General features: G+C 44.8%; 1 protein-coding gene across 1 annotated transcript; it reads left to right on the top strand.

The window, feature by feature from the left end:
• Positions 1-1,325: 1,325 nt before the first annotated feature.
• On the top strand, positions 1,326-23,004 carry FAM186A (family with sequence similarity 186 member A). Its single transcript, XM_053375099.1, has 8 exons — positions 1,326-1,852; positions 5,309-5,540; positions 7,636-7,812; positions 10,579-14,461; positions 16,641-16,833; positions 18,828-19,015; positions 20,313-20,501; positions 22,881-23,004. Exons 1-8 carry the CDS (start codon positions 1,613-1,615, stop codon positions 22,933-22,935), a joined length of 5,157 nt encoding a protein of 1,718 aa, XP_053231074.1. The 5' UTR covers positions 1,326-1,612; the 3' UTR covers positions 22,936-23,004.
• The last annotated feature ends 266 nt before the right edge of the window (positions 23,005-23,270 follow it).

Genomic DNA, 23,270 nt, shown 5'->3' with positions numbered 1-23,270 from the left:
AGACTTTGAATTTCTTCCATTCCTCTTGGTACTCCTCCTCCTTCTGGTTGCTGACTCTTCCGGTCAGGTTGGCTAGCTCCCAAAAGTCCATCATCTTCATCTGCCATTCCTCCACTTTTGGTACTTCTTGTAATTTCCAATTTTTGGCCAACAAAATTCTAGCTGCAGTTGTGGCATACAAAAACAATCTAACATCTTTCTTGGGCAGTTCCAAACCTGTTATTCCAAGTAGAAAGGCTTCTGGTTTCTTAATAAATGTATATTTCAACATTTTTGGTGCTATGTGTAATTCTTGTTTAGATTCCGCTACTTTACCGCGGAATCTAAAACACAATGACACGAAAGGGTACAGTCCAAACATTCATTCCCAAAATACTAGTTAATTAGAGACATCATTCCACAGAATGCCACTGATGTCTCGATTCACATTTATGTTTCTGAGTCAATTGTATCTAAGAGAAGATCTTCCTTACGTAATACATCATTTAGAATAGCAAAGCCCACTCTGTGCATACAGCAACACAGCCCAGTTCCATGGAATGTGCCAGGCTCAAAACAAGGAAAGATCAGATAGCTCTGTTAGCAAAACTTACTTCTTACAGATGGAGTTGTTTGATATACACCGATGTGGTAAACATATATATTTTCTGTTCCTCGGCTCAATTTAAAGTTCTAGTTTTGGCTACTAAGCCTTAAATAAATTGTGACCAGGTTATTAGAAAGGTCCTTAGGTCTTCTGTGCGGTGCAACTTGGAAACAGGTTGACAATTTTAAATATTTCATACTGCTAAATCCCTGCCCACCCTAGGATCTCTAAGCTCCAAACTTGGATAAGAAAACCAAAGAAACCCCAAAACCGTATTATTACTAGCTCCAAGCATGCCACAGTATACAGTAGTATCTCGGGTTAAGTACTTAATTCGTTCCGGAGGTCTGTTCTTAACCTGAAACTCTTCTTAACCTGAAGCACCACTTTAGCTAATGGGGCCTCCTGCTGCCGCCGCGCCGCCGGAGCACGATTTCTGTTCTTATCCTGAAGCAAAGTTCTTAACCTGAGGTAATATTTCTGGGTTAGCGGAGTCTGTAACCTGAAGCGTAGGTAACCTGAAGCGTATGTAACCCGAGGTACCACTGTATTCCCTTACAGCGAATACTTCTGAATGAGTTTCAGAAACAATGGTGCTAGAACTGAGAGGTAGCTCTCTAAAGCTCATGTACAGCATGACAACCCTTTGTAGCTTGTATCTGGCAGAGCCGAGGAATGGAATAATCTACTGTTGAATTATCTGAGCAGTGAATTCCACCATCTCTCCAGGACACTAATGCATTCTGGGACTTGTATATAAAGCATGCATGAGCACATAGAACAACAAGTTTCTGTTCCGCGAGGCTTCTTTTTATGCGAATGAGCACCTGATGACATCATGGATTAGAAGCCATAGAATGGCAACTATGACATCAACTACACAAACAGAACCCGTTCATCCCCTAGGGATGAGTTTCCCCAACAGCAAGGGGGTGTAATTAAACCGTTTGAAGAATAAGCCTACCACACAAGTGAACAACTTGACCCTGTATAAAAAGCTGATTTGCCTTACTCTGTGCTGCAGCCATGGATTTCCCAAAGGTGGTTGGACTTGCATGGGAAAAGTCCCGCATGGGTCCCGAATCTTCATCATCTTCAGGAAACTCAGGAAATGAAAGCGATAATGATTACGAACGCAATCAGGCTGGTCGCAATGTTGCAACCTACAAAAACGAAGCCGCTATTTCTACCATCGATGAAGTCCCCCCCGCTGTGCAGAATGTGTTGGATAAAATTGAGCTGGCCCAGCTGGAAAGAGCAAAGAAGGTATGTGTTGGAGAAAAAAAATAGAGTTTCTGTAGTGGAGCAGGGACTGCTGATGGATGAGGGGGGTCAAATATGTGCAGCCTTTCACAATAGGTTTTCAACATGGACTCCTGCTGGCACGTTAAGCACAATTCTGCTCACCCCCCCCCATAATTATATTTGAGAAAAGTCAGGGTGGCAAAACAGGAGAAATGGGAGTAATCCCGGCTTCTGCAGGTAACTGATTCAAATGCGCCAGATTAAGCCCTTTCATTTGCTTGTTTACCAGACCTGCTGTATTTATTGGCATAGCTGTCAATTTACAGACTTGAAAATAAGGGACCAGCAGCCTCGAAAATAAGGGATCAGCAGCCAAAATAAGGGATCAACAATTACTTTGATAAAATACATATTTTGTTGCGTGCAAATGGCTTTAGATACCTATTAGGTCCATAAATTACCATATAGCATATATTCAACACAAAAAACAGCAACAATTTGTTGTTGACAGGACAGTTGGACATAGAAAGGGCCCCATTACCTTAGTAGCTTATTTAAGGGACATCATCAATAAGGGACAGCAGCGGGACATGGCGCTGGGATAAGGGACTGTCCCGCCAAATAAGGGACGCTTGACAGCTATGTTTATTGGATGCCTCTCTAGCCCTTGCAATGTGAGATGTGAAGAGGAAAGGCTCCCATCAGCTATTAAGAACATATGAATAGCATAAGCAGATGTCTCCAGGAAACCCGTAAGCTAGACTTGGAAGGCAATAAGCCTCTTAGGAACATAAGAAAGTGCCTTCTACTGAACCAGGACTTTAGTCCATCTAGCTAAGTATTGGCTACAGTCATGGGAAATCTAGGGCCTTTCCAATGCTGTCAGAGCATGACACACATAGTCGCCAATGGGGATTATGGGATTTGCAGTCCAACAACATATGAAGGGCCAGATGTTGCTCCCAAGCAGCAGGTATTCATAAGTAAGATGCCTTTAAATCTAGACTGTGGTCCCACCTAGCCGTTGTGACTAAAAGGTGCCGATAGGCTTGTCTTCCATGTCTTTTAAAGCTATCCAAGGTAGTAATATTGTTATTTCTTGGGCACAAGTCCTTAATTATTGCTTTATCATTATAGAATTTTTAGCAAATGTTTCAAACATTTCCACAATAATCTTCATATCAAAGTTACCTTTCTTCAAAAACTGACTTCTCAACCTCACTTCTCCAGTGTTTTTACTCAAACCTTTTTATTTATTTTTTAAAATAATTTTTATTAACAGGCCAATCACATCACATTGTTCAAATCACATTAGTTCCAAATTATACAGCCAAATTTTAAATTTTGTTGAGGGTACCCATACATCAAGCTCGGCACAAGTCCAAAATTCCGGATAACTCCAGGCATCACTTATTTTACTGCTTTAATTAGACAATTCCATCCAGTTTGATCTGGATAGTCCTTTGTTACTTTCTTTTTCATCTTGTTGTTATCATATATTCCTTTCTTTGCGATCTCTGATGATTCTCACAAGCAGACTGAAAACTGACGTCTCTGTGTGGGTTTTGTACTCTTCAAAAACCAGGGACAGCCTCTGTTCAGTTCTTCCATAAACAAAATTAAACTTCGGTCTGCCCTTTGTTTTTTCTCAGGCTAGCCAAATAAATCAGATAAATCAGGGGGCTCTGTCAGGTCAAACTTGCATTCCAGTGCTCCTTCTCTTTCAAACAGTCCTGATTCTCCTCCCCCTGTTCTTCTTTCTCCGGCAAGCCTGTCTTGGTGAGACGCCATTTTTTAACTGCGTCATAAAATTTTTCCTCTTTCTCACCGTGTCTTCTCTCCTGTTGTAATCCGTCCCCACACAGTTCTTAAAATCCTGCTTATGATTAATAAAAACGCGACGATCTTATTTCTTTCTGGGGTTAAGGGTTATTTTATCACATTGTGCAAAGAGAAAGAAAAGGGTCTTTTCCTCCACCCCCCCTTCGTTCCAAACATACAGTCTCCTAGTGGCAATTCATCCGAAGATTTACTTATCCATCCGTCACTCCCGGTCACAGAGATCCATTAATCAGCAGCCTTATCTGTTGAGCTTTACTTGATGTATGTGCTTCAGTCTTATCTCAAATCGTATGTCTCCAATTATAATTCCGAACTGAAGCAACCAGCACGCGCTAATTGGAATCGGCATCAGGAAGAGCTGACTTCACCGAGGGCTTGTGCCAAGTGTTCAGCACCCCCATCTCTCGGATCGGGGGTGCATTGTGAACACCGCTGGCAAGACTGACCCCCCCATATCCTGGGGGGGGGGGAAGGCTGCATACTTCCCATAGCAGCCCCTTCATTACCTCGATGGGTCAGAGAGATGTTATTGTCGGCCATCTTCCAACGCGCCACCTGGTGGTCCCTTTTACTCAAACCTTTTTTACCTTTTCTTTTTATCTTTATCTATTACACAAAGTTTCTCCGTTACAATTATGTCTTTTTCATTTTTCTTCCTCTGCCTTTAACTCGAACCTTGCCCGCGATTTCATTTGATTACAGTTTTTTTTTTAATAATCCACTAACTTACTTATTTACTAAGACTGATTAATATCTCCATACTGTACCCACTGGGTAGTGTGCTAAAAATAACACATACCATGATAAAATCAGAGTCATAGGAGCCAACTCCTAGGGGCAGAGAGGTCTTCGCACACGCCCCCCATAAAATATTTGAGGGGGCTGGGGGCCCCCAATGTTGATGGACATTGTCACTCAAATGGTGTGGGTGCACCATGTCATGTGATTGATTATGCGTGGAGGAGCTTACCTGGGCTTCCCCCATATTTTATTGAAGTTGGCAACCTTGATCAGCGTGAAACATTTACTAACACCACAGGTTCTTAAAGGTCCATTACTGTGTAGCTAGACTAAATGAGGATGTCTTCCTGTAATGCTTCCAGCAAATGCTACAAGGATGGTTCAATCAGGGGCAGGGAAGGAGATACATAACTGTTATGTACTGAGTTGAATAGGATCCAAAATGCAGCAGTCTGATTGCTCCTAGAACAATGGGATCCAAAATGCAGCAGTCTGATTGGTCCTAGAACAATAGGGTCCAGAATGCAGCAGTCTGATCGGTGCTAGAACAATAGGATTCAGAATGCAGCAGTCTCATTGGTCCTAGAACAATGCAGCAGTATGATTGGTCTGCAGGGGCCACCCAATCTGGCTCCAGATGGAAGTGAATCCACAACCTGATTGGCCTACAGGAGAATTCCGGAATTAGCCAATCACGTGCAGCCCATAGTGTAAATAATGTATATAAAGCAGATACTTTGAGGGGACTTTCATTCCTCCTCACCACTATGAGCTGAATAAAGAGCATGAAATCCACTCTCGACTCCGAGTATATTTCAATAACCAAGAAGTGGGCTCCTGAAACGTTTCTGAGTATGTCCTGCCCTTACATCCATTGTAATTCTGTGCTTTCAGGATGTTTCTAAGAAGCTGTTTCGCATTCTGGACAATGTGAATCGGGCCTATGAACACTACAAAAAGGATGACGGGCTCGATCCTGAGATTGAAAGGGACTACTACCATTCACAAACCTGGGAAGAGACGAGCCGCCGGGCTCATTTTTTGGATGGAATTGATGACGTGCTAGATGAGAGCGTCTTCAAAATACAGGAATTAAAGGCAGTGCTGGAGGCGCTAAAATTCTGGCGTTAGTTCCATGGTGCTGGAAAGGGGAGGGTATACTGTGGCAAGTGCCATCTTCTAGAACAGGGGTCAGCAAACTTTTTCAGCAGGGGGCCGGTCCACTGTCCCTCAGACCTTGTGGGGGGCTGGACTATATTTTGGGGGAAAATAATAATGAACGAATTCCTATGCCCCACAAATAACCCAGAGATGCATTTTAAATAAAAGGACACATTCTACTCTTGTAAAAACACGCTGATTCCTGGACCGTCCGCGGGCCAGATTTAGAAGGCAATTGGGCTGGATTCGGCCCCCGGGCCTTAGTTTGCCTACCCATGTTCTAGAAAGCTAGAAAAGGGTATTGGAGCAAGGAATCTTAAGTCGCTGTCAACACACGTGGGATAGAAAAAAAGTTCATACTGTGTGTGTCTGTATGCCAGCGAGCTAACAATGAAACACTCACAATCACAAAGTACAACAAACACACATTTAAGGGGGGGAAAGCCGCTGGAGGAACAAGGCTACCAAAAAACAAATGCCCTAAATGCCAAATGTCCCATGGAATATGTTAGGTTGTGGGTGAACATATCAGACTACACAGCAATTCTCCAAACAGCTCTTGTTTATTCACAGGCCAGAACAGAACTGAACTGAAGGGTTCAGCCAGCCTGCTTATATAGAGCTCCACTACAACGCAACAGTAACCATTTTCTGTAACTATCCAATCACTGAACGTCACTTTCGATCCCTTATTTGCATATGTGGACCTGAACTATCTACAGTATCCCCCTGCTGGCCCAGGGTGAGAACTTCAGTACATAACAGAATAGTAATGTCTGAACAAGCTACCCAAAACTATAGAACTGCAGCCTTCGAAGCTGTCACAATTTTGAATTGGATTAGAGGATAGGCACCCTTAGCTAGTAAAGAGGAAGAATACATTCAGTTGACATTAACATGTGAACCAACCTGCACAAAACATTACATGTACAGCACTGCAGCATTTCTGTCTTTCCAAATTGTCGCTTGTCTGAATTTTGAGATGAAATTCTCCAATCGTAAGTGTGTATAAAAATTGGGATCTGCTTATATACCTGTGGGTGACTTGCAGCAAGGTTTTCTAGCTCCCATTTGGTTTATAATAGCAACAACAAAATGGCTTTCCCTCTCCTAAATTGGGTTGTTGAAAATTAAAACTAACCAGGAATAGACTTTTGTGCGAAAGGGCTATGGGCTTAGTCCACTCCAGTCCTGGCAATTGTACTGAAAACAAATGTACCCAGAGTGGCTCAGAGTATACTTGGAGAGAACCCCCTGTTATTTAGTTCTAATCGTGTGTCTTTTGCATTTAGTTCTCGTTGTTAGATCTTGGGGTTCTAGTTTTAAAAGTGGGGGAAGGAATCTGACAAGACCAAAGACTTCACACTTAAGATGTAGAGTTTTAAAAGTCACAAAAAGAACACTGAACTAGCCCAATAATGGCTACTTAAGCCAGCTGAGGGACACGGGTGGCGCTGTGGGTTAAACCACAGAGCCTAGGACTTGCCGATCAGAAGGTGGGCGGTTCGAATCCCCGCGACGGGGTGAGCTCCTGTTGCTCAGTCCCTGCTCCTGCCAACCTAGCAGTTCGAAAGCACATCAAAGTGCAAGTAGATAAATAGGTACCACTCCGGCAGGAAGGTAAATGGTGTTTCCGTGCGCTGCTCTGGTTTGCCAGAAGCGGCTTAGTCATGCTGGCCACATGATCCGGAAGCTGTATGCCGGCTCCCTCAGCCAATAAAGCGAGATGAGCGCCGCAACCCCAAAGTCGGTCATGACTGGACCCCTTTACCCTTTACCTTTTAAGCCAGCTGTGACACTCCAGGATTCAGGCAGAGAAGTATTTCTCAGCACCAACTTCCTCATCTTTTAAACCAGGACTGAACCTCCTTGGTGCCTTTCTGCATGCAAAGATATGGCTATAGCAGACTGGTTTCCTGAGAAAGCAAGGCCTTGGTGATAGTGTTTAACCAGTTAAATTTGATGGATAAACTGGAGATTGCTTTTAAAAGGACAGCTTCTCATTTTACATCACGGGTGTTTCCATCTTGACTCACTTTGGGTTTAAACATTATTTCCAGATGAAATGCTGAAAGCGGTTGAACGAGAAGAAAAAGTCCTTGCCACTAATGACATAATTGAAGAGATGGAGGAGAAAATCCAGAATTTTATCAGTGCAATGGACTCAAAGATTCAGCATCTAATCAAACTATTCCGCCCACTTTTAGAAGGCAAAGCTAAGCAGAGACGGAAGTCAGGTACCTAAATGAGATGAATCTGTTAGAGAAAGAGGTTGCATCATCAGGAAGCAGAGGTCTATATTGTTGGGAGATAACTGGGGAATACCAGTTAATCCTGAAGTCCCACATGTGTGGGGAACTACAAAGAAAAAAACCACTGATTTTTTTTAAAAAACCCAACCCACAGGGTTTGACTTTAGCCAAAGCAGCCCCTAGCAGAACTTAAAACACAGATCTATGTAGCATTTGTAAGCATGGGAAATAGGTTGTTAGAACTTTAAATATCCGAATATTAAGCACTTACAATTGAGCTCCCCTGCTTCTACCCATCTTGGAGTGAATAGACTACAACTTTGAGTAAGTTTAAATACTTACTTACATCAGTCATAGGTCTCATTCATGCACCATTCAGTGCTACAGCAGAAACAGCACAGGCAAGGTATTATTGGTTGCAAAATACAAAAAAAACCCTTCAAGCTTGGAGTATTATTGTTATTATTATTATACTGCCCTACAGCTGCAGGTCTCGGCAGTTCACGGGATAAAATCAGAATATAAAAACACAAAGTACATAAAACAAAAACAACAACAGTTTGGGCTATGGAGCTCCAGCATCATGCATGATCTCTGCTTACATGGTTCAAATGAAGAGAAAGGGAAGGCAGAGGAACAGGAAATTGACAGTACTTCCTCCCTCCCCAGGGTTGAGGGGTGTGTGACCTAGCTGTGTCTCCTCTAGAAATTTACAACTCTGTGGTCCTTAACTCCTTCATTTACCAACTAGCATAGATATGCATTGTTAGGTTTGACTGCAAAAACTCCCACGTATGTTTGGCTTGAAATAATAATAATAATAATAATAATAATAAATTTTATTTATATCCCGCCCTCCCCAGCCGAAGCTGGGCTCAGGGCGGCTAACAACAATAAAACAATACAAAAGTACAACACAAACAACACTCTAAAATCATTCATTATAAAATTAATTAAATTCAAGCCACTGGCCACTATTGGGCCAGAGCTCCGCGAAGATTGCCGAGGGAGGGAGTCAGGCTGTGCCCTGGCCAAAGGCCTGGCGGAACAGCTCTGTCTTGCAGGCCCTGCGGAAAGATGTCAAGTCCCGCAGGGCCCTAGTCTCTTGTGACAGAGTGTTCCACCAGGTCGGAGCCACAGCCGAAAAAGCCCTGGCTCTAGTTGAGGCCAGCCTAACTTCTCTGTGGCCTGGGACCTTCAAGATATTTTTATTTGAAGACCGTAAGTTTCTCTGTGGGGCATACCAGGAGAGGCGGTCCTGTAGGTACGAGGGTCCAAGGCCGTATAGGGCTTTAAAGGTTAAAACCAGCACCTTAAACCTGATCCTGTACTCCACCGGGAGCCAGTGCAGTTGATATAGCACCGGATGAATGTGATCTCGCAGCGAAGACCCCGTAAGGAGTCTCGCTGCAGCATTCTGCACCCGCTGGAGTTTCTGGGTCAGTCTTAAGGGCAGCCCCACGTAGAGCGAGTTACAATAATCCAGTCTGGAGGTGACCGTCGCGTGGATCACAGTGGCTAGGTCAGGGCGAGAGAGGTAAGAAAGAAATAGAAGTACTGATAAACCAAACAGCACACCAAAACTCAAGGAACCTGTGTCAGAACCCAGCAGTAAACTCTGTCATCTTGGACAATTAAGCCAGCATCAGAGTTTGCATAGGGTGGAGCAGTTGCTAGGGGTTTTAGTGGGAAAGAGATAAAGACACTTGCAAGGAAGAGCTGCAAGCCTTGTTCATTTTGTGTGTGGCATATTCAGTTTAGGGGTCTCTCTCATCCCCTGCTCTCTTGATGGTCTGTGCCAGCTGTGTGCTCCTCATATTGGCTGACAGAGTTCGGGAGCCTATTTCCAAGGAGATTTTGCTTCCCCAAAATGTCTGTCCATCTACTTTAGATAAACAAATATTTATCTATCTATATATCCTGCTTTTCAATGTCTCAAAGCGACTTACAAGTATAAAAAATTAGAATATACAAAATTTGAAACGTGAACTTAAATCTCTGAAATTTAAAATGTCAAGAATTTAAACAAGAACGCGAGAAACATTAAAACGTGGTAGAAGCAAAGGCTTCCTGAAATAAAATGGTTTAAACTAGGCACCTGAAACTCAGCAGAGATGGTGCCTGTCTAACTTCTAGGTGGAGAGAGAGTTTGGCAGAGCTGGGCCTGCATCACTGAAGGCAGAATGTCTTGTTGACACTAGTCATGCTTCTGGTTTATTCTGGAGGCCACAAGTGCTTTATTAAACCATGGTCTCCTTCAATTATCTGATTGCACTCACTTAGGGACAAGACTGATTGCAAGTGGCTGTAGCATGTTTGTTATATTTAGGACAACACAGAGAGCTTTATTGGGCTGGATCTACACTCGCCTTTTCATTATTAGAATGATACTAGAAATATCGTTCTAAAACATCAAGACAGGAAACGTCCCCTTTGGTTTTCATTTTGCTTTCTTTCCCCGCTATCTCTCTCCCTGATTTCTGGTTGCTCTGCAGTGCCCTCTGGTGCCACATTTCTATAATGCACTATGAAGATTAAAGGAAAGAACGTCTTGTGACTATATGGTTACCGGAATCATTCCTTAACTCCTTTTTAACGTTAAAAACCATGAGTGTAGATCCACCCTTGATTTATAAGGAAGTTCACAGTGTCACTGTGCAACAATTCCTGTTCCAGAGGTACTTTATCACTGGGCTAATTTTACTTTGTGTATACTCTAATGCCTTCTTGTTATCTCTTCGATTATTTCAGGTCACAGAAATGCCATGTTTAAAACATGGAGAGACAAAGTGGCCGATGCGCCCCAGGAAGGGGAGCCTATTACAGCAGAGCGGATGTTGGACGATGACCCTCTTACATTCAGCCGCACTAATGAGCTCAACAACATGATGCAAGAAATGGTAGATTCTCCGACTTTTTTGAAAATAGAGCATCCAGCAGTCAAGTACATTGTAACCATGGTGGCTAACCTAGCTAAGGCCTACAGCCTTCTAGGGAAGCAGTATCGCAGCCTTAAAATCAAGTGTGAAACCGAGAGCGCCTTGGAAAGCAAGAAGCCAGACCCACACGTTGCAACTCTGCAAAGGGAGCTGCGAACGGCCCTAGAGAGGAAAACAGCAATGGAAATTCAAGTCCACACCGTTGAAGAGATGTGCAAGACACTCATGATTACTAACGAAGCATTGCACAGGGAGCTGCAGGAGGCAAATGAGAGAGCAATGGTGGCACGCCAAGCCCCCCTCAGACCTGCTGTAAGTAGGAATCCTGAGAAACTTCCCACAGGGAGTATGAAAGATATGAAGGAAGTCAAGAGTGAGAAAGAAATCAAGGATGAGAAAGAAATCAAGGATGAGAAAGAAATCAAGGGTGAGAAAGAAATGAAAGATGAGAGATATATGAAGCTCCACACTGAGCTCGCAGGAATGAGAAGTGTGAAAGCTGAAGAAAAGGGCACTTATGAGGAGAGTACAAAACTCCACACTGAACTTGCAGAAAGTAGAAGTGTGAAAGTTGAAGAAAAGGGCACTTATGAGAAGAGTACAAAACTCCACACTGAGCTTGCAGAAATGATAAGTGTGAAAGTTGAAGAAGGGGGCACATTTGATGAGTCACCCAGGCAGCAGAAACCCACGGTTGAAACCATTGACCCTGACCAGCTGCAAGAAACACCTTCCGATGCAGAAGTACCTCTGACGTTTCTTTCAGTAAGAGCTCGGGACAGCAAAACTGGACTGTCACGACTGACAGTTGTAGGCCCGACGTCCTCAGACCTGTCACAGGCATCCTCTGAGCTATCACAGATATCGTCCGACGAAACGGGAGACACAGAAGCTGCTGGAAAAGAAACAGCAACAGCAGCACCTAGCAAATTTGCAGGAAAGAAACGGGGGTCAAGGACAGCTGCCTGGAAAAAAATACAAACAGCCCTTTTGAAAACGCCGTCACCACAAAAATTGGCTGGCAAAAGCCACCAAGAACCTGAAGGGGAGCAAGCTCCCCAACAGCCAGCTGAAAGCCCTCCCCCTAAGCCCATTCTCAAACGGGTCACCAAGGAGAGTGTCGGTGAAGCGGAAGTCGAAGAATCATCTCAAGAGCCAGCAGAAGGACTCCCAAGCCCCCCAACAAAGCGCAAGTTCTCCATTAAAAAGACGGCAGGGCAATTGGTCAAGGCTGTCAAAGAGAGGAAGGTGGTCAAGTTTGACGACGATGAGCCGACTCAAGAGCCTGAGACAGCTCCAGGTGTCCAGAAGGAGGAGGGCGCAGAGGTCCCAGGGGAAAGCTCATCACCACAAGCAGGAGAAGCCGAGGAATCAAGCCATGAGACAGTAGGCAGGCCCAAAGGGAAGAAGCGCCCCAGCAGAAGCGGCCCAGCAGGTGTGCCACAGCCAAAGTGGGCAGAGAAGACAGGAGATGTCATCCGTGGTTTAGGCAAAAAGCTGCAAGAGCTTGCTAGCGATAGAGGTGGTGTGTTAGATGCAGAGGCTCTCAAAAGCATTTTTGAGGAATTGGGCGCAACCTATCAAGACACAGTGCAGGAAGAGAAGCCCGAAAGTCGTGGCGATGTTCCAGGAGAAGTGCCTGAAGGCCGTGTCAGTGGTCCAGCAGAGGAGGCTGGAGGCAGCCCCGTAGACCAGGAGGATGCACTATTCACTGTAGAAATCCCCACGTTGCCTTCTGCATTTGTGCAGAAAAGGCAAAGATACTCAATTGTTGAGGAACTCCCTGGACAGGATACAAGCTCTGGGCTGCAAGAATTTCAGGAGGTCATCCTTGCTTGCTTAGATGAGAAGATAGAGAAGTTAAAGAGGAGTCTCTCAGGCAGCTGGAAGCCGTCAGCAAAATCCCAGCTCACACATACACTAAGCAAAGAGATCTCCGAGGCAATAGACAGAAAACTGGATGAATGCATCCTGATGAAGCAGAAAGTATCTGCTGGACGGAAGAAACAGAAGTTTGCAAGGAGCACAGAGGGCACAGAGGTTGAGTTGGAAGAGGAAGATGGGAAGGGAATCAAACTTCCATCTTTGTCCTTTAGCAGTCCTGTGGTGTCCCAGGAGTCTTCAAGTAGCTCTTTCAGCTCTGGGACGGAATGGGATCAAGAAATGACAACAGGACAGGCCTCGCCCTTCAAGTCCCAGCGACATCAAAGAAAGAAGAAGGAGGAAGAAGAAGAAAAAGAAGAAGAAAAAGAAAAAGAAAAAGAAGAGCAGAAAGAAGAAGAGTTGTGGAGAGACGAGAAGGAGCCCCAGTTGCAAGTGGAGGAAGAAGACTTGACCAAGGTTTCACATCCCATGGAAGGAGAACAACCTCCAGAACGTCAGCCTGATGAAGCAGATGTGCAAGCCAAGGTCTCGTGGCAGGAATTGGAAAAGGAATTGGCAAAACAATCTTCTGCAGAAAAACTTAAGCATGCCCAGAAAGGAAAAGGGCCATGGCGCAAAGAGAGCAAGTCAGATTTGGAAAGTGATAGCTCACGGGAGCTCAGCAGAGAAAAGCAGCTTTGGTACTTGCAAATCCAGGAGCAGCTGCAGGAGGAGAAGCAGCGGCTGCATGAAGAACAGGCCCGGCTGCAGGAGGAACGCCACAGGCTGCAAGAGGAACAAGAATACCAGCTGCATTGGCAGGAGATGTGCGAGGGGCAGCGGCAGCAGTGGGAGCGGGAGAAGGAGCAGCAGAAGGAGCAGGAGCGCATGTGGCAGGCGCAGGCCGAGCACTGGCAGCTCCTGCAGCAGCAGAACGAGGAGCAGGAGCAATTCTGGGCCAGGCAGCGGGAGCAGCAGAAGGAGCAGCAGGACCTGTTGCAGAAGGCGGTTGAGCAGCTGCAGCTGGAGAAAAGGGAGCTGCTGGCGCTGCGAGGGAAGCAAGCAGAGGAGCAGTGGCGCTGGAGCCAGCTGAAGGAGCGGCACGAGAAGCAGCAGCTCCTCTGGCAAGAGGAGGACATGGAGCAGGAGAGGAAGAGGAGCCAGTGGCAGGAGCAGCTGCAGCTGCAGGAGCAGCGGATGGAGGCCCTGCGGCAAGAGCAGCAGGAGCGGGAGGAGGAGAACTTGCGGTGGCTGCAGGAGCAGAAGGAGAAGCAGGAGGAGATGGAGCGCCTTTGGGAGATGCGCTGGGAGCAGCAGTTGCTCCGCTGGCGCCATCAGATGCAGATGCAGAGGCTGCAAGTCCAGAAAGTGAAGATGAAGCAGCAGCAGATGCAGAAAGAAGAAAAGGCCTTGCTTCCCAAGCTGAAAGTGGTGGAAGGTGCAATTCTGGATCAATTTTCCAAGCGATATAAGATTGCTTCCCCCCGCAAAGAAAGGCGATATGCTTCTCCTAGCCCCCTGCTAAGCCCCGTGCCGAGTTCACAGTTTGACGAGGATACCTATGAGCTGGAATCCACTTGGTTCCCCAGGCTGTTCACCAAAGCGGAGGAGTTTGCTGCACCCGGCACCACAGAGAAGCGCTACTGGATAAACGTGGAAGCTCAGAGGAGAAACCTGGAGGTGTTGGGGGAAGCTGTCCGGAAGGCTGGCATCTCCCCAGAACTCTACACCCTCACCAAAGGGATAATCAAGCAAGCATTGCACAGCAATGTGGAAAGGCTGGCTTTGCTCTTCCGGAAATACATCGCCTTCCGCCATCTCCAGCAGGTCAGGTAAGACTAAAAATCTTAATGTGAAGCTACTGGGAACCTTAGCACTGGCGCACAGTGTGGTGACAGCACATTGCCCCCAGACTATATTTAAAGAGCACGACAGAAAACAAGTTGAACTAGTCATCCGTCTATGGACAGTTGGAAGGATGTGCTGTTGTCACATGTATATAATTTTAAGAACAATCTAAAAATATATATGTTGAATAGTGGAAAAGATGGACAAAGGACACAGCTCTGTTGGATTCACAGCTCTTTATTGCAGCAGTTAGAACTGCTCCTGGAATCAGACTGACTGCAGCCTAGCTGGCTGCTTTATATAATACTAAGAAACAGTAACAACTCACAACTAGCTAACCAATCAGGAGCGACAGTTTTCAATCCTTCATTTACATACTGGTGGCCCTGAGTGAGAACTGCCACTAATCTTAATACTTAACACCATATATATCTCATTATAGTTTTACCAAACTGTTACCATACACTCGAGGAGGACATGGAGCAAGGTGGGCTAAGGCCTGGGGAGAAGAGGTGTGGCCTGGGAGGTGTGGCCTGGGAGAAGTCCTAGGACACTTCCGGACTGTCGCTGTTTTGGGGTGGGATTCAACCACAAACAGTAAACTGTACGACTACAGTTGATTGGGAGGTTTTGCAAACCCGCCTTCCAAAAAGTTCAGGTGTTTGGGCTAAGGAAAGTTGCAGGAAAATATACTGGAGACTGGGGTGTGTGGGGTGGGTTAACACTTGTTTTGATGCAATGTCATCTAACTTCCCCGAAAATAATAAGAATGGGGTAAAAGTAAAGGACTTCTGGACTGTTAAGTCCAGTCAAAGGCCACTATGGGTGCAGTGCTCATCTCGCTTTTCAGGCTAAGGGAGCCGGTGTTTGTCCACAGACAGCTTTCTGGGTCATGTGGCCCTTGAAGCTGACTCGGAAACTCCAGCGGGTGCAGAATGCCGCGGTGAGACTCTTTACGGGGTCCTTGCTGCGGGATCACATTCATTCAGTGCTTTACCAGCTGCACTGGCTCCCAGTAGAGTACAGGGTCAGGTTTAAGGTGCTGGTTTTGACCTTTAAAGCCCTATGCGGCCTAGGACCCTCGTACCTTCGGGACCGCCTCTCCTGGTATGCCCCGTGGAAGACCTTAAGGTCCATAAATAACAACACTTTGGAAGTCCCGAGCCCCAAGGAGGTTAGATTGGCCTCAACCAGGGCCAGGGCCTTTTCAGTTCTGGCCCCGGCCTGGTGGAATGCCCTACCGCAGGAGATCAGGGCCCTGTGGGATTTGACATCTTTCCACAGGGCCTGCAAGATGGAGCTGTTCTGCCTGGCCTTTGGGCTGGACTCAGTCTAACCCCCCCTCTCATTTTTTTTTTTTAATGGAACCCCTTATATGGGATTTTTTATATAAATTTACCCTCGGCTCTTTTTGCTGGCCCATGTAGGACCAGCATGGATAGCTGGCCCCGGTGAATATTTGATGGTTTCTCCACTTATGGCTTTGATCTATGGGCTACCACTAAAACGAGGCTGCATTTTAAACTGTATTCTAACTTATATTTTAATCAACTTTGTTTGGTTTAAAAAAAAAATGTTTTTACTGTATTTATATTCAGTGTTAGGTGCCCTGAGCCCAGTCTTGGCTGGGGAGGGCGGGGTATAAATAGAATTATTATTATTATTATTATTATTATTATTATTATTATTATTAAACCGCTTCTGGCACACGGAGGACTGTGACGAGTGCCAGAGCACACGGAGACGCCGTTTACCTACCCGCCACAGTGGTACCTATTTATCTACTTGCACTGGCATGCTTTCAAACTGCTAGGTTGGCAGGAGCTGGGACAGAGCAATGGGAGCTCACCCCATCGCGGGGATTCGAACCCCCAACCTTCCAATCAGCAAGCCCAAGAGGCTCAGTGGTTTAGACCACAGCGCCACCCGCTCTCTTTAATAAGAATGAATGCTTATTAAACAGCCAGCATGATATCATCTCCTTGCAGCCCAATCAGGATGAATGTTCAATAGCCAGGTCATCCATAAGTGGTTCCAAATGCCAGGTAGAGAGGCTGGGAGTACCAGAATGGGCCCTCAGGCTAAGGACTAAGCTGCTGGGCTTTCTTTGTACTAAAGGAAAGATTTATCCACATTTATATTCCTCCTGCCCTGTATTTACAGAGAAACCTTACTTATGCGGTTGGAGGTTGCCAAAGAAGCCAAGGACGGTGTTAGAATGCAGGTTTTGTACAAGATGGTAGACAAGCTAGATGCTCATCAGAAAAGAGTTATGGGGCACTGGACTGTTAAACAGATGATGGCAGAGAAGCAGCGTCGGCGCTGCCTTCAAAGGATGATTGCCTTGTTTGCTCAGGTGAGCCTAGGAGAATGAAGGGTTCACAACTCAGAGCTGGTGTTTTACTTTCACCCCATGTCAGGATGAGTTTCTCTTACTGTCTTTTTTCATTTCAATCTATAGAACCCAGCCTCTTGGATAATGGCATTGTCCCAAATGAATCTCCACACACACACCCTGTCTCTCCCACTTCCTCATTCCTCATCACCATCACCTCCTCTATGGGTGCTGCTACGTGCCCTTTGTCTTTGAGCTCTTTGCTCTCCTACTTTTAAGGCCCGCCGTGTTCTAGGAGATGGAGGGTCTGGAATGCTTTCTAATGACAATGTGTCAGCTGGGTGTTCTTCCCCCTCATCTGCCTCTGAGCTGCAACCTTCTTCAGCCCCTTGTTGTAAATCTATACTGTCTTCCTCTTCCTCTTCTTTGGAAGGCTCAGGTTGGGAAGGTGGTCTCCACCATTTCTCCTCTGCCTAGTCCCTGACACCCCGGGGATGATGAGCCTCGTAGTAAATTTCCTATCCCTTGTGAGCAACTCACTGCATGAATCGTGAGTTTCGCCACCCAATCTGCATCAGTAGTGGACAGTGGCAGCAGGGGTAAGGATACTCACTGTGTGATGATGGCTCCCACTCACAGGGGGCGGGGAGTTTCTGCTTTGTGATACAGTCACAGTGGGCTTGGGAAACTCACTATGTATATGCCGGAAAATCAGAGTCTATAATTTGGGCATGGGGAATTGCTGTTCTGTGCACACCAACTTTCCACTAAAAGTCACAGGGGGGAAAGTATACCTCCTTGGTGAGTGCATGAACCCACAGTTCAGTCTTTGGTCTAAAAACAAATCTTATTCTCTATCCCGCATAAAAGGAGAAAGGTAGGGCTGAGTGATATATTGAGATATCATCCAAAACTGGTTTGAAATCCATATCGTGATATTGGTTTCATAGTTTTCGACTTGGTAATATATCACAAATCATGGGGTGGGTGGCTGGGTGTGTGCTATGCAGAAATCACAATGTGGGGAAAAACGTGAAGCCAGCTAAAGCTTCTCTCGAATCCTGCAGCCCGTTTTAAGTCTGCCAGCTTAACTCTCCCCTGCCTCCTGCAGTGGGCAGTGAACCACAAGAGCAGACGCAGGCAAAAATAATGATGCAGGAAAAACCGTGGAGCCAGTCAATCCCTCTGCATAGCTCCATCCTTATTTCAGGCATCGTGGTATATCATGATGTTTAGCTGGTGATATATCACGATGCTAAAAACTGTGGGAATGTTAAGGGATGCAGGAGAGGATATATTGTCTGATTATAGCCTTTCCAACTTGTGTTAACAAGTTCACAATTTAGCAGAGTAACATTCCCGTTTTTAAACTTGCAGCAGATGCATTTGCTCAGGCTCGCTAAAGCTTCTATAATAACTGTTCTGGTATTTTCCTCTTATTCCCTCATAAAAGATAAGGCACAACACAGCCTTCTATAAAAGTATAAAAAGGTTTACTCACACAGCATTCTGTTCACAATAGGATCCCAGAAGGCAGACTTAGCTTAGAAAAGTAACATATACCTAGAAACTATAGTCCCTTTGTCCTCTCACATCTTTGGCTAAGCAGATGCATGTAGTCAAAAAGAGAGAGATGGCTGCCCTGCCCTGTGCTTTTGTCATTACCTGTACAGGTGAGGCCACGCCCACCTCTAGTCACATGCAGAGGAAGTCTGTCCCAGCACAGAAGGAAACAGGAAGTTTACCTGCTGGCTGGACAAACATTCCTCCCCATGTGTAAACATGTTCACTCTAGGAATGTTGTACTTGACTGCTCTTGTGTTTCACATCCCACAAAAACCAGGGGCAAGAAAATAGCAGAGCTTTGTTTGGCGGTCTCGTGTTTTGAGCAACATTAGTAAGATGGCTTCTGTCTCTCAATCCTCCCTTTGCCCCATTCCTCCGGCTGCATGGTAGATCCTTCCCTGCACCTTTGTCTGCATCAGACAAACTGACTGCTCTTTCTCTCTGCACAGCTCCGCTTGAGCGCAAAACTCCAGCTTACCAACCCATGCCCCTTGTTGATCAAAGCAGGAGATAGAACCAAGAGGGAAAGCATACACGTGCCCAACATTGGACCTGTCTTCCTGAAGCCCAGAACCCACCCAAGCCCCTTGGTTTGTGCAAAGAAACAACAAGATTTAACATTTTCAGCTACAATCAGGTACAGTATAATAGGTTATTGGAGGGAGCTCCCATGAGTTGCAGTCTCTGTGGCCCAATTCAATTTTGCGCTAGCGTAAGGGTGAGAATTAGGGACGTGGGTGGCGCTGTGGGTTAAACCACAGAGCCTAGGGCTTGCCGATCAGAAGGTCGGCGGTTCGAATCCCTGCGACGGGGTGAGCTCCCGTTGTTCAGTCCCTGCTACTGCCCCCCTAGCAGTTCGAAAGCACGCCAGTGCAAGTAGATAAATAGGTACTGCCCTGGCGGGAAGGTAAACGGCATTTCTGTGCACTGCTCTGGTTCACCAGAAACGGCTTAGTCATGCTGGCCACATGACCCGGAAGCTGTACCCTGGTTCCCTCAGCCAATAAAGAGAGATGAGCGCTGCAACCCCAGAGTCAGTCATGACTGGACCTAATGGTCAGGGGTCCCTTTACCTTTAAGGGCAAGAATAAAGATTGAAAATGAAAACCGAAAACTGAATATGAGAATCCACACAACTATTGCTCTAGCAGGAAACTGGTTGTGCAACATGAAGTATCGGGGCTACAGCAAATGTGTTGCGTGACCAGCCACAGAAAGCATGCTTTCTTCCTGAACCTTCTTATACACAAGCCATTCCTCCAGTGCAGCTACTATACCGCTAGGGGATTTTAATATACCACTCCGCGGTATTCCTCCCTATGTCAGGAAACCTAACTACTACTTTTTAGAAGAAGGAGTATTTTTAAAATGACACTCTATTCAATGGCAAAATAGCTCATCATCTTGGCTCAGGGCAAATATCCAACAGATAATGACCATTCAAATCTATGTAAAACTAAAGTTCTATGAATACAAAAGAAAGAGAACCAGAATCCGTCTCTGAAGCCTCTTTTTTAAAAAGGACATCTTTTACTTTAAAAAACAAAACAGGCAATGGAGAGCTTCACAAAGGAGGGTCTCCTAATCTCAGCATCAATCAGCTACTTCTTCAGATCTCGATCAAACAGCTAGCCCACTGGACTGTTTGGGCTTACTGAGATCCAAATTACTCATTACACACCCATGAAATGGTAGCCCAACAGCTATTTCAGGACAGGAAAAGTTGGAGAACCAGGATAGAAAAACAGCAGAAGATGCCCTCTCCCTTGATCATCACTATGTTTAAAATTACTTCCCATTGGTTGTTCTTCTCTTCTGGGTGTTAGTTGCACGTTAGAAATATAAGGAATGGATTGCCACTTTTCTTTAAGATAGTGGCTTACTTCAAAGCCTTTTCTTTCTTTGATGTATAACAGCATTCCTACTCTTAATAGGGAGCAAAGCGGTGAACAGATAGAATCATTGTGGAAGACGGATATCACGGAATTTAGTATCCCACTTGGACCCAAAGAGCCTGTCTCTCTGATGTGGTCTGAGGCATGCGGCTTTCCGGATATCCCTAGACTTTTGGAACTAGACATTTCCTCCATTAGGAAGCAACCCTTACAGAAGATCAAGACTCGGTAAGTGGCCCTCCGTTATTTGAATCTCTATTCTTCCATCTAGCAGAATGATAAAAGAAGACCAGCTGCATAATTCATAGTAATTTTCTAGCATTTTCATACAGTGCAAAAGGAGTCAACGTAATTTCTTTGGTTTCATGCGTCTGAGAGCATAAGAAGAGCCGACTGGATCAGGCCAATGGCTCCTCTAATTCAACATTCTGTTCTCAGAGTGGCCACCCAGGTGCCTGTAGGAAATCTATGTGTTCACATATTAGGAGAAATACATCACTAGGAAACACAATTAGGAGATGAAGAGGCGTGGGAGGATACTACCATATTTTCCCGTGTATAAGACAAGGTTATTTTCTATTTTAAAAATTCGTCAAAAATTGGGGGTTGTCTTATACACAAAACATGGGCAGCCAGGGAGATTTTTATTTTATTTTAAGGTAATGTCCAGGATTTTGGCTTGGGCGGGCTGGAGTGCGTGTTCGGCGGGGCCATTGGGGGTTGCTGCAATCACCTCCCCAAAGGGTCAAAAGCTTGTCGCTGTCGCCGATTGTGCGGATTTTCACTTCTACTTTAGGGTTTTGGCAACCCTAAGATATTGTTTTCTTAATTTTTGGTTCCAAAAAATAGGGGTCGTCTTATACATGGGTGCATCCTATGCACAGAAAAATATGGTATTTCCTGTCACTCTGTCAGAGGTGCAACTGAGGCGAGAGACATTTTAGTGCCTGAGACAGAAGTTTAAAATATTATTGGGTAAAAATATAATAATAAACTAAATTACTGACATTATGCTGCTTTTTAATGTGTTTAGTAAAAAATTTTTAATCCTTTAATAATCTGCCATCTGGGGCAAGCTGTCCCACTCTGCCTGTAGGGAGGTCTAATTCTAGCACGTCAAAGTGCAAGTAGATAAATAGGTACCGCTCCGGCAGGAAGGTAAACAGCGTTTCCGTGCTCTGTCTGGTTTTCCCGAAGCGGCTTAGTCATGCTGGCCATATGACCCGGAAGCTGTACGCCGGCTCCGTTGGCCAATAAAGCGAGATGAGCTCCGCAACCCCAGAGTCATCCGCGACTGGACCTAACGGTCAGCGGTCCCTTTACCTTTACCTTTACCAACTGTTTTAGAAGGCTTCTGAGTGGCATGATACACTTCTCTACAAGTTGTTTGACTCCATTTCCCATCAACCCAGGCCATTTGCCTTGCTGGCTGGGAATGATGGGAGTTGTAGTATAATACTACTACTACTACTACTAATAATAATAATAAATGGTGGGCTACATGTTGGGAAGTCTGTAATTACACACAAACACACACCATAGGTTAACAGTCTGGCTAAATATGTGAATTATTTTCATTGCTGTTTAAGATAGGTTTTGTAGTATTCACGGAATATAATTAGTATCAGTATGAATGCCACATTTCAATTATCAACACAAAATATCAAATGAATGCATCAAAAGCTTAGGTCACCCCCACATTTGAAAGGCAGCATACTAAAATGCTGCTTTTATTAAAAGAATAAACAAAATATAAGGCCCACAACCAGATTTATTGAGAAGGAATGAGAACAAGCAGCTAGAGACATCATTTCTTGTATGGACTTAGTCAGACAAAAGCCAAAAATTTGGATAGAGAAAGGGTTGTGTAAGGAGGGGTTTAGCCCCCTTTTCTCAGTTTCCAGCACTTTTTGAAGTGACCTGGTGACTGGTATATAACATCACTTTTTGACAACCATGCCCCGGAAATAAAGGAGTATTTGATAACATATAAAATGTCTGAGCTAGTTATGGTACTTCGTAGAATAGTCTACAGGGGTCACTGTTGAGTAGCACAAAGTTATTATGACTCTGTTTCTGTGTTCAGCTCCATTCTGCACTCTTGCTGTCCCATATATATTTCCCCCAAACAAACCATGTGAGGTAAGCCAAGAACAAATGCTGTTTGAAATAAATTAAACCACAAACCCAGGTTCGGATGTAATGCTAAACCAACCAATATGAGCAAAAGTAGCAAGAGAGGAATGAAATACCCACCATTTTAGAAGTATGTTACAATTCAGCAACTAGCAGTCCCAAACGATCAGCAAATATTAATCTCAAACAATCAGGGTCCCATGAACATCTAAACAACTAAGCTAAATATAGTTTATTGAACCATGGCTTAAAGTGATATGTGAATAAGGCCTACAGTGTTTTCGATGTTTTTCAACTTAGCTCAAATTGATACCCATTTCATTCCTATTCTTAAAGGCATTGCTACATTTTTAAGGCTGCCTCGAAACAGAGGAATTTCCTTAGTTTTCGATGCAAAGTTAGCTGCATCTGATATTATGAAATAGATAATATTTTATATTATCCATTAACTGTTGTTTTTTTCTCTTGTAGGATTCAGAACATTCCCAGGTGGAAGTTATCTGGATATAATTTTATGCATTTGTAATTTAGATAGTAATTCATTCAGAGTGTCAGTGTGTAATTTAATCCAATATGTAATATATCTATAACACAGGTTGACTGGGAGCACATTTATTCTAGATCTGGGGTTTTAATGTGTGATCTGGTGTTTTTAGTCACTAAAGGGGTGAGATTGGGAGTCCTACAAGTCATGCTTGATTCTTTACTCCAGGTAGAAGTGGGACTGTTGGTGAGGAAAAGGACAATTATGAGCCAGGGCGCCTAGCTAAACTTTACATGCAAAACATCATGTTTGAAACATATATAGCAAAACTCCAGCGGCTGCTTCTGTTACAGAAAATGTGCTTCATGGGGTGGCAT

This window comes from Podarcis raffonei, chromosome 2 (genome assembly GCF_027172205.1).
Source record: "Podarcis raffonei isolate rPodRaf1 chromosome 2, rPodRaf1.pri, whole genome shotgun sequence".
NCBI lineage: Eukaryota > Metazoa > Chordata > Lepidosauria > Squamata > Lacertidae > Podarcis > Podarcis raffonei.
This window is presented reverse-complemented; position numbering and strand designations above follow the sequence as displayed.